Raw genomic sequence first — 17,084 nt, 5'->3', positions numbered from 1 at the left:
GAAATGAAACGTTTTTCTTAGTTGGTGCTCTCCTCCTCGATTCTCATGAATTCAACTAGGCTCATGAATATCGTAATTGTGTTTCTTTTGCTGAAGTGCGCCTATTTCTACATTTCTATGCTTGCCTTCATACACAATACAGCAAATGCAGCTCAAGTTCATATAAAATGTTTGTTTGGATTGCGTTTTCCTCCCCAATTCTCATATATTCAAATTAGATCTGAAGGTTTCGCACGCTATATGTCAAGGCAATCGGCGCTTTCTGGATGCCAGCTGAGCTCGAAACTGATAAGAAATGTTGCTCAAGATTATTGTAAAGAGTGGGCAGTAATAAATGTTGTGGTAAATGAAAAAAATCAGATTTATTTATTAAAATTATTGCTGATTTAATAAAAAAAACATACAAATATATATTTGATTCAATAATTTTTATTAATTTTTAAACGCATACGAACTACACACATATATGCCAACTTCTTTAGCAACCCTCTCGCTTGTTTGTCTTACGCCCTTATAGGAATACACATATTCAAATCACTCGCTCAGTGCGCAACTGGAGCTCGTACAGCTCGCAGCTTTAGAAGATCTGGAAGCCGTGAATAAACCCCGAACGAGAGAAAAACATAACTGATAAGCCGCAGACGAATTGAGTTGATTTATCGGCAGGAAATAAGCTTGAAGCAGGGCAGCTCTACTCAAGGCCCCGAAAATACCCCGCCCAGCCATGCTCTGGCAGAAGCTGCTGCCACTCCTGCTCCTGGCGGTTGCTCTGGCTGCTGCCACGCCCACTTCGAATCATTCAAGTCAATATGAGGCGTCGACGCAGCGTATACTCGATGTGGCCACGCAGCGTATGCGCGTCATTTGGGATATGCGCCGACGCATCTTTCTGCAGCTCACCTCGAAGGGTAAGTCGCCGCTGGGTGTGCAGGCGCCCAGCAAGCAGGAAGTGGAAACGGAGACCTACAAACTGCTCCACGAGCTGGCGGCCAATCTGAGCGTGGTGCCCGTGGAGCAGCTGCGCGATCCGCTGCTGCGTCGTCGCGTTCAACGCCTGGCCAAGCTCCAGCTGCACGGTCTGCGGCCCGACGACTATGAACAGGCCAAGGATCTGCTGAGAACCATGCAGAATTTCATCAGCGGCCCCCTGGTCTGCCCCAATGCCAATGACGATTGCCAGGCGCGCCGGCCGTTGGCCATGTACCCGCAGCTCTACAATCTGAATATGCACACGAAGGTGTACGACGATCTGAAGCTGAACTGGTACCGCTGGCGCAGAGCCATCAATGACAAGGATACGGCCAGGTCGACGTTCATCGACTATGTGCGCCTCCTGCGCATCGCTGCCACCTACAATGGGCATGTGACGCCGTCCAGAACTTGGTATTTGCATTACGATACGGAGAACTTCCAGGCGGAAATGGAGGAGGGTAAGAGAAATGGAAACTTAAAATCAAATATTACTTATTAGCGGTAGTTCAGCTATATATATAGATAAACTGAATTAATATATCTAACCCACTGCTTAGTTATCTGGGAGATAATGCCGCTCTATAGAGAGATGCACGCCTATTTGAGGCACTCGGCTATGCTGGCCTACCCCAAGGCCAATTTCAAAGATGACGGCGCCATCTCAGCGCCCGTTTTCGACCAAATGCTGTCGCAGGCCTGGTACTCGCACCAGATCTTTCGCACGCCCTATCCCAAGGATCAGTTGCCCTCAGTGCATCATCGTCTGGAGGAGGTGCTCGTCACACCTGTCAAGATTAACATCAAGGCAGCCGAGTTCTTCGAGTCGCTGGGTCTCAATCACATGTCCAGGTGAGATTTAGCGTAACCCTCTTAGTAGGTCCATCTAAACTCGTTTCCCTTACAGCAACTTCTATGAGCGCTTCTTGCGGCGCATGAATGATGATGAGGGCGGTTCGGATTGCAAGTCCCAAGTCTATTACTTTCCGCCAGATGTCGCGATGCGCTATTGTCCCAAGCCCAACTACAAGAAGCTGATGCAAATCCATGGCACCATGGCCGAGCTGCAGTACAATATCTACAAGCGTGAGCTACCGTTTGGCTTAGATACGGAGCCCTGTCCGGGCTTTGCTGCCGCGCTCGGCGAGACTGCGGTGCTGGCCTCGGGCACGCCGCGTCATCTGCACCGCCTGCACATCCTGTTGAATGAAAGCCTAACGGAGAATCAATCGCTGAATCGACTCTTTCGTATGGGCGTACACACGCTCTTGGCTGTGCCGCAGTATTTCATCAACGATAAATTCCTTGTGGATGTCATGGACGGTCGCATTGGCGTACAGGACTACAACTGCGCCTATTGGCGTCTGCAGGATAAGTTTGCGGGCGTGCAGCCTCCCGATTGGCGTACTGCTAAGGACTTCGATTTGGACTATAAGTTTTATCGTGGTCTACAGCCAGACAAATCCAGTACAAGGTGAGCGAAAGGGGAAGAGGAATGCTGATACAGAATGTCTTATAAACTCTTCATAGTCTTCCTTATTTCTTAGTCTAAACAATCTTTCTTTTCTTAAATAGTAGTCCTGGTTTTTTTACAATCTGTTCAGTTCTTCTTCTGTCATACAACCCTCTAGTCTTTTCAAATAGGCCATATATTCGTATTTTGCCTATCTTGCCTTATAGCGTCTTCTCTTTTCCTTCCCAGAAAATTCATGGCAGAGGTGCTTGGCTTCCAGTTTTATCGCTCCTTTTGCATAGCTAGCCAACAGTATAAGCCCGGAGATCCCAACTTTCCGCTGCACAACTGCGATTTTCACAAAAGCACTGAGGCGGGTGACTTGATGCGGTACGTATAGCTGCTCAGCTTAGTTCTATATGCCGTATGCCCTATAATTTTATTTGCATAGGGAAATGATGAAGTTGGGCGCCACTAAGCATTGGCGCGACGTCATGTTTATAGCCACAGGTGAACGCAAGCTGAGTGGGCGTGGCATCTTGGAATACTTTGCCCCGCTTTTCACCTGGCTGAAGGAACGGAATATGCAACTCGAATTGGAGCCGGGCTGGGAAGCAGACGAGTGTGAGTAGTACAAACTGAAGAATGTATATACCTATAGCTATTACCATACTTTTCGATCATCTCTTACTTCTAGTCTGCCGCAACGAATAACAGCAGGATTATACCAATCTCACATCAATGCCTAAAAGTCTATAAATAAATATCAGGCTTTTTATCGGGTCTACAGTTTCTATGGCACGAGCTACAAACTATCTATGCATTCTTACTGATAAGCGAATGGTATATACATATGAGTCAAGTTTCTTCAGTTATAATCGATGTCTATGCCTCTACACATATCTCTATCTATGTCTATATCCATACCTATAAATATATATGTATATTTTTCAGTATATATATCTATATCTAACCATATCTGCATTGCCTTACTGTCAAAAAGAAGAAGCGTAAGTTCAATGTCATATAAATGTCAATTATTTTCTATATATCTATCTCAATTCTCATATCTCTCACTATCTGAAAACACACCAAAATCAATATAAAAGCCATACATATTCTCTATGTGCTGACGAATAGAAATATGAAGATTAGTTTCCAATATCTCATCATCTATCCAACATAATCTACGCTCTTATCTAAATTCATAATACTGAGATCTGACATACAAAAGAATCGTTTATTTGTTGTTGTTTTTCTATATATGTATGTATATACAAAGGCACTTTGGTAAAACGAAAGAAGCTTAAAATCTAATTTAGATTTAGAGTTAAATACATTTATAGATAATTATATAAGATATAAGTAAACAGTTATCATGTAATTTGTAGGCGAATTGTTTACAGTTAACTTTGTATATATTTATAGCGATATAAATAGTGTTCGATTCGAGTCAATCGAGATCTTTGATGTAGATGTGATTGAATGAGCTCATATGAACATTCGATAACTTATTAATGGTTCATGTGATGTCAATAAGTCATTGAAAGATTCATACCTTGGAATTCAAATGATTCAATTTGATATCTCCGAGTTATTGAATGTTCCTACCGTATGGAAGCATTATAAAGAAGTTTTTGAATGATGTGAATAGGTTATCAAATGATTCGTGAGTGATTCAAGTGGTTTTTATCCACGATCCAAATGATAGCTTTAAGTTAATGAATGATATTTTCTTATGATCGTTATAGGATGACTCGGACAATAGTTATTACTTTTTGATTCATTAGTTAGTGAACGATTCATATGCTAGCTATAAATATTAGTTACTGGTCCTTCACATGGTTGTCTCGGAGTCGGGCGGCGTATGATAGTTAAGATTATAGGCAGGCGGTCCATTGTTCAGGAAGGCCATGGAGCGTATGCTCTCTCTGGAGGCAGTGCGCTTTGAGAAGTTCATGTGCGACTGGGCACTGACGTAAGCTGGCGCTGGCTCTGGCACAGGAGGCGGCAGATATTGTTGTTGTTGTTGTTGTTGCTGCTGCTGTTGGTGTAGCGGATGCTGCTGGTACAGTGGCGGCGTGCAGGGCGGCTGTGGCGGACTGGCGCTGGCACCGCTCAGACCCACAAAAACATTCTCCGCATTGTTGTAGGCGGTGGAGAGTGGGCGTGAGCCATGGAAATTTGAGTAGCTGGAGCGCACAGAGGGCGGACGGTTGTTGTACAGCTCATCGCTGGCGTGGCCAACGTCGTTGAGCTGCGTGGTCGAGTGCTGGTAGCTGGGATTATAATGGCCACCGCCCAGTGGCGCCGGTGGTGGCGGCGGCGGCGGCAGCGGCGGCGACGCCTGCTGCTCCAACAACATGCCCTGCCCATTTGTATTATAGTAAATGGGATCGAGTGGTATATTCTTGCGATAGCTGTGATACAAGTTGCTGTTGCTCATAATGTTGTTGATGTTGATGTTGCTGTTGCTGATGTTGCTGCTGCTGTTCCTGTTGCCGGCGATGTCCGCATTGAGGCTCTGCAGATTGGAAGCTGTCAACGAGCGCTGACGATGAAATGAGCCCAGCTGTGGCTGCTGCAGCTGCTGCTGCTGATGTTGCTGCTGCAGTTGCAACTGCTGCTGCTGCTGTTGTTGTTGCTGTTGCAGCTGCAACTGTTGCTGCTGATCCAGCAGCTTGGTCACCGGATTCTGTTGATACTTGCGCCGCGAGCTACGCGTGCTGCTCCGCACATAGCTGCCACTGCTGCTGTCCCCATGCCCATGCCCATGCTTCGATCTCAATGTGCTGCTGGAGCCATGATGCGAGCGTCGCGTGCTGCTGCTGCCGCTGCCTCCAGCTCCACTCGATTGCCTGCCATGCGAGCCGCGCGCCATGACCGAGCGCCGCTTAACGCGACGCGGCGTCATGGGCTTGGGACTCAGCTCGCCGCCATCCTGGTCCAGATCCTGATCGTGTGGATCGCCAAAGCCCAGCATCACGTCGCCTCGATGCCGTATCGTATCGCTTATATCGATGGAGTACAGCGACTGGCGATGCTTCGACTGCTTGCTAATGTGCCTCACTGTAGATGACGAAATACAACAAATTAGTGCAACAATCGATCAATTGTACTCTGAGGCAGATATAGCTAGCCAAGTTAACAGCAGTTACCTGAGCATTGTTAGATATTGATTTTGGTTTTTGGTGTGTTTTGTGTGATTAAAATGTATACAGGATTAGCTACGAGAGAGAGAGAGAGAGAGAGAGAGAGGGAGAGTGAGATACAGTTAGAGGATAGCAGCTACATGAAGCCAGTTAACCAGATTATATATAGTCGATAACTATCGATATCGATATCAAAAAGCCAAAAAACATTTTGTGTAAATGAACATTTATTATTATTAATATTTTTGTTTAGAGGGTTAAACGCTTTGCAGAATATATATTGGCACGCAATCAGCTCGTAGAACTATATAGACTCTATAAGTAGAACTACATACATATATATTTATATATATACTATATAGATCGATCGTTCTGCCTATTAACTAATTAGCGAATTTCTCTTGTGTAAAGCTTAATAACTAGTCTTAACAATTGATATATATATATATATGTATAGAGATAAATCTATATAACGAATCTCGCTTCAATTTTTCTTGAATTTCATTTTTCTTTCTTTTATATTTCTCAACAAAAAGTTTTCTTTCGTCTTAAAGGCATTTTGGTTGCATTGGCAAATTGAAATATTTTGATTTGAATTTATTTTTTTTTTTTTTAACAACTTTTGTGTGACATTTGTTTGTGTGTTTGTTTTAATAATTTGTTATCGTTATGTAGTATCACAGTTGAACATAAAATTATGAAGGCATTTGGACTTTCCGCTTAGCGTTACGTTTCTCTTCCCATTTAGTTCCCATCCCAGTTTATAGTTTTTCGTTTCATTTCGTTTCGTTTCGTATCGTTTCAGTTTTTGTTTTTATCGTTTTTTTTTTGTAACATTTTCTATCACATTTCATAATGTTGTTTGCAGCCATTATGGAAAGTCTCATATGAATGAGAGCGCGTATGTATGTGTGTATGTATGTCTGTCTGTATGTATGTATTTCTTGTGTGTTTGTCACATAATTCAGCGAATGACTATCAAGGCATCCAATATTTAGCTTAAATCTAGTTATTTTTTATCCACTTCAAGTGCTTTGCAAGGCAAATCTAGACGCAACAAATTCTTTTAACTTTGTTAATAAAATTTTGCTAGACTAAATTTCTTTAAGTGTATAAAATTGCAACGATTCTGCTTGAGCTGCAGTTGGAACAGTTGGCATTGCACTTGCACGGTATATGTAGACAGCTGTTCCTGGGAACACTCTTAATTATTGCAACATTTTCGATTTAGGTTTCGTTTTAGTTTAGTATTACTCTGATTCTATAATATAGTCTATATTCAAACTGAAATTCGAACTGTGAACAACATCATATAAACAGACAACAATTGGGTACAGATTAGTAAATTACTTTTATATGGCTGCAAGTGCGAACAGCTGCACAGTAAAAAGTCGAGAGTAATTCTTTAGAGTAGAGCTAACTAAAGTTGTTCCTAGCTGGGAACAGCATAATATATGTAGTTAACAACTGTAAACAGTCGCCTATAACTGTTCCCACTCATCAATTGAGACTGGGAACAGTTCGTTCAAATGAGCACAGCTCAGTATATGCTTTTGCCTAACGCTTTTTTTAGGTTAAACTGTAACTGGGAACAGTTTAGTCGTTCAGTTTTGTTTTGTTTGGGGGAAATCGAAACCATTCTCTTGCATTGCACTCAAAGCCAGCACTTTATAAACTATCTCTAACTATAGTGTTCCTAGGTCCTCGTGCTCGTAGCTTGTATTAAGATTAAACTCTGTTAGCCACAACAAAAATGGATGACAACACATACTAAATCGTAATATACAGTTAGTTAGTATGGACAAACACATGAGACACAAGCGGCAAATCACGCCCAGCACCCGCAGTACAGATTTATAATATATATCAGAGTGTGTGTGAGAGAGAGAGAGAGAGAGATGGTTATATAGAGATACTAAAGGAGCTGAACATACGTGAGTCAAAGAGAGAGCGTGAGAGCGAGAGAGACAACTGGAGCTTCGGTTGGATTATAATCTCTAAAAGTCTATCAGATTTGGTCAAAAGGAATGCAGCTAAATGAGGATCTGTGTGTGAAGGGCCTTTAGGCTTGGGCGCCCACAATGGAATTGCAAAAGGAGCGCGGGCGAGCTTTGCGTCCGCTGCGTCGATTGACATGCGGTGCCGACTGAGATGGCGACTGCGACTGCGATTGGGATTGGGACTGAGCCGGCATCGGCTGCTCCTCCAATCGGTCTTCGCTGTGGGCGCGCAACATGTAGCCGGGAGGCGTGTCTCGGATCTGATCACAGAAATTGGCCGGAGCTGGGTGTGGACGCGGGCGACGCTGACTGCGACGCACCATGGGCGAGCCACTGGGCACATGCTGTGTGGGCATGGCATATTTTTCGGCTATTTCGGGCGAGAGATCGGGATAGGGTGCTTGACCCAGACGTGGCTGAAAGATGTGCGGCCGCGGCACGGGAGGAGGAGGCGGCGACAGGGTTAGTTCCGATTCCGGATCAGCCTCGACATGGCAGCTGTGTATGGGCACTGTGGGCAGTGGTATCTGTGTGGGGCGTGGCAGTTGCTTATAGCTCGAAATAGTGGGTAAAGACAATGGCAAAGGCAAGCCATGCTGTTCATATGGATAATGATTATTGTTGTTGTTGTTGTTGTTATTGGCCTGCTCGGGATGGGAGCTGAAGGCAATGTGCGGCGTGCCCACATTATTGTTCTCAACAAACAGGCTATTGGGTGTGGGACTCTGGAAGGGCACATAGGTAACGCCATTGTCGCCATTGGGCGACAGATTGTGCAGCGAGAAGCTATCCTCATCCTCTTCCAAATTGCGCGAAAGTCGGGCTAGAGCCACCTGGGCATATTTGATGTCGGGCAGGGACTTGGGAGCCTTCGGCTTATGATGGATGCGTGCAAAGTGTCCACTGGACGTATCGTTGCAAATGCTATAGTTGCTGTTGCTCAGCTGGGGATTCGAGTTCTGCAGCGAGGCATACGAGAGCGAGGAGGTGGTCTGCGGCGACATGGACATGGACATGGACAGGGACATGGGACTGACTGAGTTTAAAGCCGGTGATTTGCTTTGATAGAGGCGCTTGCGCTGCGGTTGCTCTTTGTTTTGGCTCTCAATGTGGCTCAACTGTGGCTGCTGCTGCAGCGACCTGCTGCGAGTGTTCTTGCTGCCGCTGTTGTAGCTGTTGCTGTTGTTGTTGCCACTTGTGTGGGTTAAATGTGGTTGGTATGCATTAAGGTTATTTGCTTGCTGTGCTTGTGGCTGTTGATGAACATTGCTGAGTGTATTATTGTAGCTGCTGTTGTTGCTATTGTTGTTGTTGTTGTTGCTCGATTTGTGTCTGTGTTGATGATGGAATTGCAGTGAGTATTGCTGCTGCTGTTGCTGCTGCTGCTGCTGCTGTTGTTGTTGCTGCTGCTGCTGCATATGCTTATTTGATTGCATGGTTGCGCTTGCAGACGTTGTTGGTATACTTGTATAGCTCACGTACATTGGATGGACGACGGTGTGCTGTGGACTCTTCGCATCGCCGTTCATGAAATCGACTGTAAACCAGAAATTGTTTAAGATGCTTTAACATTATAAATAAAATACAAATCAAATGTGTATTATGTGTGTGTGTGCGATTAAACAGCAAAAGCAATTAACAATAATTAAATAACAATCATAAATTTTTAGCTCTTCTCATTGGACTCATGACATAAGTATAACATAGATAACGTTTACGAGCATATTTATAAAGGATATGATATATATGATATATGATATAAATGTATAGAGTATATATATATATGTGGCATATGATTGTTTCTGGTATGCATAACATTTGTTTTTTTTTCACATTCATTTTATAAACATTTCGCTTGGTTAATCAAAAACAAAAAAATTAGAGGAACACATTCCGGGCAGGTATTCTTTTTTCTGTATATATCAAAGCATTGAAATTCATATAACATTACACAGTTCACTTCGTTCTGTTTTGTTTATAAATAAATATATAGTTTAACAATTATAGATATAAACACATCAGTCTTTGCGTACATAAACATTCAGCTTAATTTCTTTCGGGGAGCTTTGGGAAATTATTAAAAAAATATAAATATATATACACAAAAAGTTGGTTAAATCAAAAGACAAAACTACAAATTGTTAGAGACCAATTACCAAGGAGTGCTTCACTTTTAGACAATATTTATTTATATAGATAGATGAATGTGCTTGAAATTTGTCGAGCTTTGCAGCAACTTACATCTGTCGTCCTCATCGAGAAATATGCAGCTGATTAGAATCGCACCAAGTATGCCCAGCAGCTAAACAAAGAGGGGGAGAGAGATAGAGTCAGACAATTGATGACAATTCGTAGCACTTAAAATTGATTAATATATACATATATGTATGTATATGAGTGTGTGCACATATATATATATATATATATATATATATATGTAGTTTGCTCACCGCCAGCGCGCATTGTACACCCGAATGGATGACCTCAACGAGCGTATAGTCCAACAGACAATCCTCAACACGCTCCGGCCTCAAAGGTCGAAACGGATCATCCGAGGTAATGTTATAGGTGGGCTTACAGCCGTAACCATTCGCCTCGAACCAGGAGACGCTACCAGTGCCCATGTTAAGCAAATCGCCATCCTGTAAAACCAAACGAAAGCAGTTAATAGATTGTCTCGATAAACAACTATATATAAAGTAGTCAAAAAGTACTACAAAACAACCCCACAACAAACACATATATGAATAGATTCCATTAATCAGCTACAAGAAGTTCTAAAGCTGTTAACTCAGCGTAAATAAAATCATTTAAAATACAATTCGCTGCCTCATAAAAGCAAAGCTCTGTTCGTTCTATATATACAATGTTTTATCAGGCTAAACCCTATTTCCCACATGTTATTTGTGTTTTGACCTCAATTGGCTTACCTTATCCAGGCTGCCGACATTCAAATAGAAGCATATTAAAAACGCATTCCAACCGATCCACACAAAGTTCCATAATAAATACTGTGAACACAAATTTGGGTTATCATCAAATAGTTTGTTATCTCTGGCCGCTTGGGCCTGGAGGGTTTGGGTACTTACGGTTATAATGTACTTGATTCTAAAATGATATGCACCGTAGAAGCCAAATATGATGAATAATATTTGAAAAAAGTTGACCAATATGGGCGCCCACATGTATCCGAGAAAGTCGAATACCTGGCGTTCGATAATCGTTATCTGTCGATTGTTTGGCAATTCAGAACAGATATCAAGCATTGTTTGTATGCCCATAAAAAGTAGGGAAATGAAATAAAATTAGGGTCAGCCATATGGTACTCTCACACACACACACACACACTTACCATTTGCAGGAAGCATGTTGACAGCAGAAAGTGTCGCCGTGTACACGAGCACGAGCCCATCACAACATAATTATTCCATTCATTCAATTTGTGCCAAAGATTATGTGCATGTGTGTGTGTTGGGGTATCTGTATGTGTGTGTGTATTATCTGCAGTTCCAGTGCAGAAAGCTGCATTGATTTAGTTCAACTCGCTCACACACACACAAACACACAGCACACAACTCTCAGCGCTGGTTCTTTTATGTTGTTTTGTTTCTTAGTTTTTTGTTGATCGCTGCTTTCTTTATGCAGGCGCTTCTTATCTGCTTCTGCTTATGGTCGACTTTTTTCTATTGGCATTTCCGGGGGTTGCGTTCTCGCATTTAACCTGTCCAGTCAGGCACTCAGGCAGCCAGGCAAACACTTGTTCTCTTTCGCACCTTAGAATAATATGCTTAAAAGGGAGACGAAGAAATGTAATGTAATGCAGCTGCAGCGAGGACAGGCACTTGATGACTGGAAAACCTGATCTGTGTGAACTAAAAGTAAATAAAAAGAAATTAATACGAAATGAGCAGCAGCTACCGAGAGAAACTTTGTTGGTCTCTCCCTCTCTCACACACACACACACGCACGAGCCAGCACATACTCATGCACTGGCAGCATATTTATGTAGGCATGCATGTATGTACATATGTATGTAAACAAGTATTACGTGCACATGAACTTATTCACTTTTTTGAACTATTCCATTTTCTTAAAGTACGTTTGCAAGTGTATACGTCTAGGTATATATAGAACTTTAAACAATTCTTCAGCTTTAACGCGCACATTGAGTGACCGCTTAGGTCAAATAATTAATTAATTAATAAAGGCGAGCTGCACCAACACTAATACACACACTAACACACTCACACACAGATTATCAGTTCCCATACACTGAGTACATACAGTTAACGTATGAGTAGCTGATAAATTGTTTATTGTTGTTATGCATACTAATTGAATTAACCAAATTGATGCCTATGACAACACACAATTCAACGTATTTTGATACCACAGACATGACGCGTTCTCTGCCTGGCTTATGACTCAAACTTAAACTCAATTTATTTCCCGTTTGTAGCACCTCCTGCACACACATGCACATCACTAATGCACACACATAGTAGATTACACTATTTCACCAGTTATGCTGCCACTGCAGTCACTTCCATATGTTACGATATATGTTTATTATTTATAATTTGTTGTATTTCGATTTACATAATACTGCGACTACGTTTTCCATTATCAATAAATTAACACTTTTTAACTTACGTAGCAAGGTGCGCGTAGCTTCTATCTATACGCCGTGCACGCAACAACTACTACTTCAAGTGGAGTGCATAGTGTGGACGTATGCGGAATAGAAGAAAATACCAACTGATAGTATTTTTAGCGCTTGGGAACCGAGCCGGCGTTCACTTGGGCGTTTATTTAATTTCACAATATTGTGTTAATAATATGCTAATAAAATGAAGCTTTTAGTTTTTATTTATCCTTTTAGCTTTATTAGTAATGGTAAAACTATATTTGGTTTGTAATTGCTAGCATTACTGACGTGAATTTTTGTTCCTTTGCCACTAGTTCCGAGTCCGTGTGCAAACCAAAACAACAAACTTTGAAGTGAAAAGTGCAATTTCGTTGCGGCATTTACAATTAATTAATCACAATCATTTACGCATGTCTGCGTTAAGAAACCACGAGTATGATTGCACCGCCAAGTGCCGTCAGCGACAGCATGGCAACTGCATTACTGCGGCACTCACTAAACGCTCCATCGATGATCAAAAGTTGGCGACTTTTATTGCCAAAACTTGTGCAAACTTTTGCAATATTCCGGACTATTTGGGTCGCACCGCCGTACATATGTGTGCTTCCGTCGCCAGATATAGGATACTGGAATGGCTACTGAATCAGGGTGCATTTGTTAACGAGCGGGATTGGGAATCGGGCTTTTCGCCACTGCATAGAGCTTTATTTTACGGCTCCATCGATTGCGCCGTATTATTGCTGCGTTACGGTGGTAGCTTGGAAGTGCTGGATGAGGATACACGTTGTCCGCTGCAGGCCATATGCCGCAAATGCGACCAAGAGCAGCAGGTTGAGTCGCAGTAAGTAGCCAAACCAGTTGTCGTTACCGTAAGCCCTAATCCGTGATCCTTTCCAGAAACGAGGCGCTCGTTTGGGGCTCGAATAGAAACTATAATCTGGGCATTGGCAACGAGCAGAACACACTGACGCCACAATCGCTGGATTTCTTTCGCAAGTCGAATCTTTGGCTGGAGCAAGTGGCTCTGGGACCCTTTCACAGTCTCTTTCTGGATAAGCGCGGACATCTCTATGCAGTGGGGCATGGCAAGGGCGGCCGCTTGGGTATTGGTGTGGAGAATAGTCTGCCTGCGCCCAAACGTGTCAAAGTGCCACTCAAACACAACGAGGAGCGCATAATAGGCATCAGCGTCTCGCGCCAGCACTCGTTGCTCCTAACCAATCGCTCGTTGGTCTTCGCCTGCGGCTTGAATGACCAACAGCAGCTGGGCGTCAGGGATGCCGGGGACTATTTAACCACATTCAAAGAGGTAGTGGCTCTGAGGGATAAGGGCGCGAGTCAGCTGCTGCGTGTCATTGCCTGTGATCAGCACTCGATTGCGTATAGCTCGAAGGCCGTCTATGTCTGGGGCGCCAATCAGGGGCAGTTTGGCATTAGCGCCAATACGAAAACCATTGCAGCTCCCACACTGGTAAGTGAACCCAAGAGACTTGCTCAACGTATCTAAAGTATTCTCGTTTACCTTTCAGTTAAAGCTAGCGGATCGCACCTGCATACGCTTCGTGGAGGCGAACAATGCCGCGACTGTTGTCTACACCGAGGAGAAGTTGATACTGCTCTTCTATATGGACAAGCCTAGGACCATTAAGACTCCCAAGTAGAGGCATAAAGTGTTATATCTTAATCACCCTTAACTACTGCTCCCTTACAGCTACGAGCACTTAAAGAGCATCTCTGTTATGGGCGGCCACATAAAGAACTCCACCAAGGGCTCTGCTGCTGCCCTGAAGCTGTTGATGCTAACTGAAACGAACGTGGTTTTTCTTTGGTACGAGAATACGCAACAGTTCTACAGGCAATTATACTATAACCGACTTTCGCTCCGCAATCGCTAATCAAGTTGCCTTTTTCAGATGCGTCTTCTCTCCTGTTCGCATGCCACAAATCAAGCGCATCTTGTACAAATGCAATCAGGTGCTGCTGCTCTCGATGGATGGCTGCGTTTATCGTGGCAAATGCCATCAGCTAGTCTTGCCCGCCATCTCTCAAGAGAAATCGAAGCCCAATTTGGATATATGGCAAAACAACGATCAGCATCGCACAGAGATCTCTAGGGAACATTACATTCGCATCGATTTGCAGCGTGTGCCAAATGTGGATCGTGTTGTGGACATTGTGTGCGACGAGAGCTTCGCCTCGTTTGCTGTGCTGCAAGAATCGCATTTCAAATACTTTCGAAAGCCCGCGTTGCCACGACGCGAGCACAGCTTCAAGAAGCTCTACCATGACACGAGCGAAGCGGACGCTGTGCATGATTTAGTCTTCCATGTGGATGGCGAGCGCTATGCGGCGCATAAGTTTATCATCTTTGGACGCGCTCCGGGCTTGAGAGAACTAATTCGCAATTATTTGGATAAGGATATCTATTTAAATTTTGAGAATTTAACTGGCAAAATGTTTGAGCTGGTGCTGAAGCATATCTACACAAACTATTGGCCCACAGAGGAGGGTAAGTAGGCCTAGGAATATTATAAGCTGATCTTACTAACCCACCTTCCCTTTTCAGACATTGACTGCATGCAGCAGAGCTTGGGTCCAAGCAAACCTGCTCAGCGCAGTCGTGTCTGTGAAATGTTTCATGCACATCTGGAAAAGTTTCAACTCCATGAGCTGGCCAAATATGTCAACAAGTGAGTGAGCATGAGTCACACCTTAACACTCCATTTATTCCCTGAATCTTCTCCAGCTACCTCACCGAGCAGCAGTTCCCAATGCCGCCTCGGCTACGTTTCCATCGTCTGCAGCGTTCGCAATATCCAGAGCTCTACGATGTGCGCATTGTCTGCGAGGATAATCAGGTTCTAGAAGCTCACAAATGCATCCTCGTGGCCCGTCTCGAATACTTTGAAATGATGTTCATGCACTCGTGGGCCGAGCGCACCACAGTTCACTTTGATGGCGTGCCCTTTGAGTATCTGGAGCCGGTGCTGGACTATCTCTACAGCCTCGACACGGAGGCGTTTTGCAAGCAAAACTATACGGAAACGTTTCTATATAATATGATAACGCTCTGTGATCAATACTTCATTGAATCGCTGCAGAATGTCTGTGAGTCCCTGATTCTGGATAAGATTAGCATTCGGAAGTGTGGCGAGATGCTCGAATTTGCCACAATGTACAATTGCAAGCTGCTGCAGCAGGGCTGCCTCGATTTCATCTGCCAGAATCTGGCGCGCGTACTGTGCTATCGCAGCATCGAGCAGTGCGATCCGAATACGCTGCAACGTCTCAATGACCACTATCGAAGGATGTTTCAGTCGGTCTTCGACTACAGACAGATCACGCCGTTTTCCGAAGCGATCGAAGATGAGATGCTGCTCAGCTTTGTGGACGGCTGCGAAGTCGATCTGGATTATCGAATGGATGCGGTTCGTCTTGTACAAACCAAATGAAAACCCTAACTAACCTGAGCACTTTATATTCCTTAGGAGGCCAAGCTAAAGGAAGCTACGAAGCAAAAGCAAAAGGAGTTGCACAACAAGCAGGATGCACGCCATTATGAGCAGCAGGCAATATCCAGCATGATGCGTTCGCTGAGTCTAAGTGAAACAGCTGGACCAGCACCAGCAGCAGCAGCCACACCAACCTCCCCCGAGTCAGCGCCAAGTGAGACTAAAAATTGGTCGCGCGTCGTGGACAAAAAGGAGCAAAAGCGCAAACAGGCCGAGACAGCGGTCAAGCTCAACAAGGTGCTGAAGCAGGAGGAGCAGCCCGCACCGGAGCTTGTGCCCATATCGCCACGTGCCATGCCCGCGAAGGAAGCAACGCCACCACCGCAATCCGCCAGCAGTTCAGCCGAGTGCAGCACGCCCTTGAGCAAGAGCTACAATCTGGATCTAAGTTCCTTAATGCCGCAGTCGGCCAAGCTGTCGCAGAAGCAACGGAAACGTCTCTCCTCTGAGTCGCAGAGCTGGCGGGCGCCAGTGGAGCTGAATAGCTCCACGCCTGTCGCTGTGCCCAATGCTTGGGGCGTCACGGCCAGCTCACCGAATTCATCATATGCCGAGCCCTTCAGCTCTCCCGCAGCTGCTCCCACGGGCAGCAGTGCAGATCCCACATCCTTTGCCAATATGATGCGTGGCGGACAGGTAGCCAGCCCACCAGAGGCCGGCAACAGCTTCTCGCAGATCCTCGCCGATGAGCGTCGTCAGCGCGACAGCTACGAGCGCATGCGCAACAAATCGCTCGTGCACACCCAGATCGAGGAGACGGCCATTGCAGAGCTGCGCGAATTCTACAATGTGGACAACATAGACGATGAGATAATCACCATCGAGCGCAAGTCGAGGCCCAGCAATATTAATTTTACCACCTGGCTGAAGCATTGAGTAGTTGCTAATACATTTATTTAGGTGTGAGTGCGTGTGTGTGTGGAAGTGTTTGTGTGGAAGTGTGTGTGTGTGTCTTAGATGAAATTAAGAGCTAGCCAGTTGCTTTGAAATTCGTCTCAGATGTAGAATTCGGAGCCACCTGCAAAGGTGCATTAAGACTGCTTCAGCAATGCGGATTAGGAGAGGCTAAGTCTAAGGAGTGGACAACACATCAGCGTAGAGTGCAGTACAGTGAACGCTCGGCATGTTAAACTGCCCGAGAGACATACGAATTTTTCGTACGAACTATAATTGTATTTAAGCATAAATTGTTTGTGAATATCTAGGTCTGACTATATCCTTCTAAAGGGTATTCAACAATGCATTATCTGACTAATAAATGTTAAGCAAACTTCATGTATATATATCTAGAGATATATATATTCTTTAAATGTAATTGAGTTTGTAATTTAAGCCATATATCTTATCTTG

At 44.1% G+C, this 17,084-nt stretch overlaps 3 protein-coding genes across 5 annotated transcripts; 2 read left to right on the top strand and 1 right to left on the bottom strand.

Annotated features, from left to right (window-relative positions):
- Positions 1–617: 617 nt before the first annotated feature.
- On the top strand, positions 618–3,370 carry Ance-5 (M2 family metallopeptidase Ance-5). 2 transcript variants are annotated; one of them, XR_016196895.1, is made up of 7 exons: positions 618–1,430; positions 1,530–1,821; positions 1,877–2,443; positions 2,672–2,812; positions 2,874–3,046; positions 3,120–3,247; positions 3,297–3,370. XR_016196895.1 is itself a non-coding variant. In XM_018103912.2 (6 exons), the coding sequence occupies exons 1-6, from the start codon at positions 725–727 to the stop codon at positions 3,134–3,136; spliced, it is 1,896 nt and encodes a 631-aa protein (XP_017959401.1). In that variant the 5' UTR covers positions 618–724; the 3' UTR covers positions 3,137–3,276. The 2 variants fall into 2 exon arrangements, 1 of the variants encoding a protein (XP_017959401.1); XM_018103912.2 differs by lacking the exon at positions 3,297–3,370 and having other exon boundaries at positions 3,120–3,276.
- Positions 3,371–3,643: 273 nt separating this feature from the next.
- NKAIN (Sodium/potassium-transporting ATPase subunit beta-1-interacting protein) lies at positions 3,644–12,373 on the bottom strand. Of its 2 annotated transcripts, none has more exons than XM_018103908.3 (7): positions 12,228–12,373; positions 10,927–11,446; positions 10,664–10,801; positions 10,505–10,585; positions 10,025–10,216; positions 9,816–9,876; positions 3,644–5,491 (listed from the first exon to the last, which is right to left on the bottom strand). In XM_018103908.3, the coding sequence occupies exons 2-7, from the start codon at positions 10,984–10,986 to the stop codon at positions 4,260–4,262; spliced, it is 1,764 nt and encodes a 587-aa protein (XP_017959397.1). In that variant the 5' UTR covers positions 10,987–11,446; positions 12,228–12,373; the 3' UTR covers positions 3,644–4,259. The 2 variants fall into 2 exon arrangements, with proteins under 2 accessions (XP_017959397.1, XP_017959395.1); XM_018103906.2 differs by lacking the exon at positions 3,644–5,491 and adding an exon at positions 7,183–9,111.
- A 138-nt stretch (positions 12,374–12,511) lies between these two features.
- LOC108653422 (inhibitor of Bruton tyrosine kinase) lies at positions 12,512–17,007 on the top strand. The gene is made up of 8 exons (XM_018103895.3): positions 12,512–13,063; positions 13,120–13,693; positions 13,752–13,879; positions 13,934–14,077; positions 14,136–14,731; positions 14,789–14,912; positions 14,969–15,650; positions 15,711–17,007. The coding sequence occupies exons 1-8, from the start codon at positions 12,633–12,635 to the stop codon at positions 16,608–16,610; spliced, it is 3,579 nt and encodes a 1,192-aa protein (XP_017959384.1). The 5' UTR covers positions 12,512–12,632; the 3' UTR covers positions 16,611–17,007.
- The last annotated feature ends 77 nt before the right edge of the window (positions 17,008–17,084 follow it).

The sequence above is a fragment of the Drosophila navojoa genome, chromosome 5 (genome assembly GCF_054131105.1).
Source record: "Drosophila navojoa isolate 15081-1374.11 chromosome 5, UAZ_NAV_1.0, whole genome shotgun sequence".
Classification (NCBI taxonomy): domain Eukaryota; kingdom Metazoa; phylum Arthropoda; class Insecta; order Diptera; family Drosophilidae; genus Drosophila; species Drosophila navojoa.
Note: the sequence above shows the minus strand (reverse complement) of the source record. Positions and strands in the feature narration are given on the sequence as shown.

Excerpts from the sequence above, each read along its gene's own strand:
- NKAIN (XM_018103906.2), bottom strand. The coding sequence starts at position 10,986 with ATGGGCTCGTGCTCGTGTACACGGCGACACTTTCTGCTGTCAACATGC. Across the intron at positions 10,586-10,663 it reads GAATCAAGTACATTATAACC|TATTTATTATGGAACTTTGT; the intron begins GTAAGTACCCAA and ends TTGTGTTCACAG. Across the intron at positions 9,877-10,024 it reads GTGTACAATGCGCGCTGGCG|CTGCTGGGCATACTTGGTGC; the intron begins GTGAGCAAACTA and ends CTCTTTGTTTAG.
- Ance-5 (XM_018103912.2), top strand. The coding sequence starts at position 725 with ATGCTCTGGCAGAAGCTGCTGCCACTCCTGCTCCTGGCGGTTGCTCTG. Across the intron at positions 1,431-1,529 it reads CCAGGCGGAAATGGAGGAGG|TTATCTGGGAGATAATGCCG; the intron begins GTAAGAGAAATG and ends CCCACTGCTTAG. Across the intron at positions 2,444-2,671 it reads CCAGACAAATCCAGTACAAG|AAAATTCATGGCAGAGGTGC; the intron begins GTGAGCGAAAGG and ends TTTCCTTCCCAG.
- LOC108653422 (XM_018103895.3), top strand. The coding sequence starts at position 12,633 with ATGTCTGCGTTAAGAAACCACGAGTATGATTGCACCGCCAAGTGCCGT. Across the intron at positions 14,078-14,135 it reads AATACGCAACAGTTCTACAG|ATGCGTCTTCTCTCCTGTTC; the intron begins GCAATTATACTA and ends TGCCTTTTTCAG. Across the intron at positions 15,651-15,710 it reads TGGATTATCGAATGGATGCG|GAGGCCAAGCTAAAGGAAGC; the intron begins GTTCGTCTTGTA and ends TATATTCCTTAG.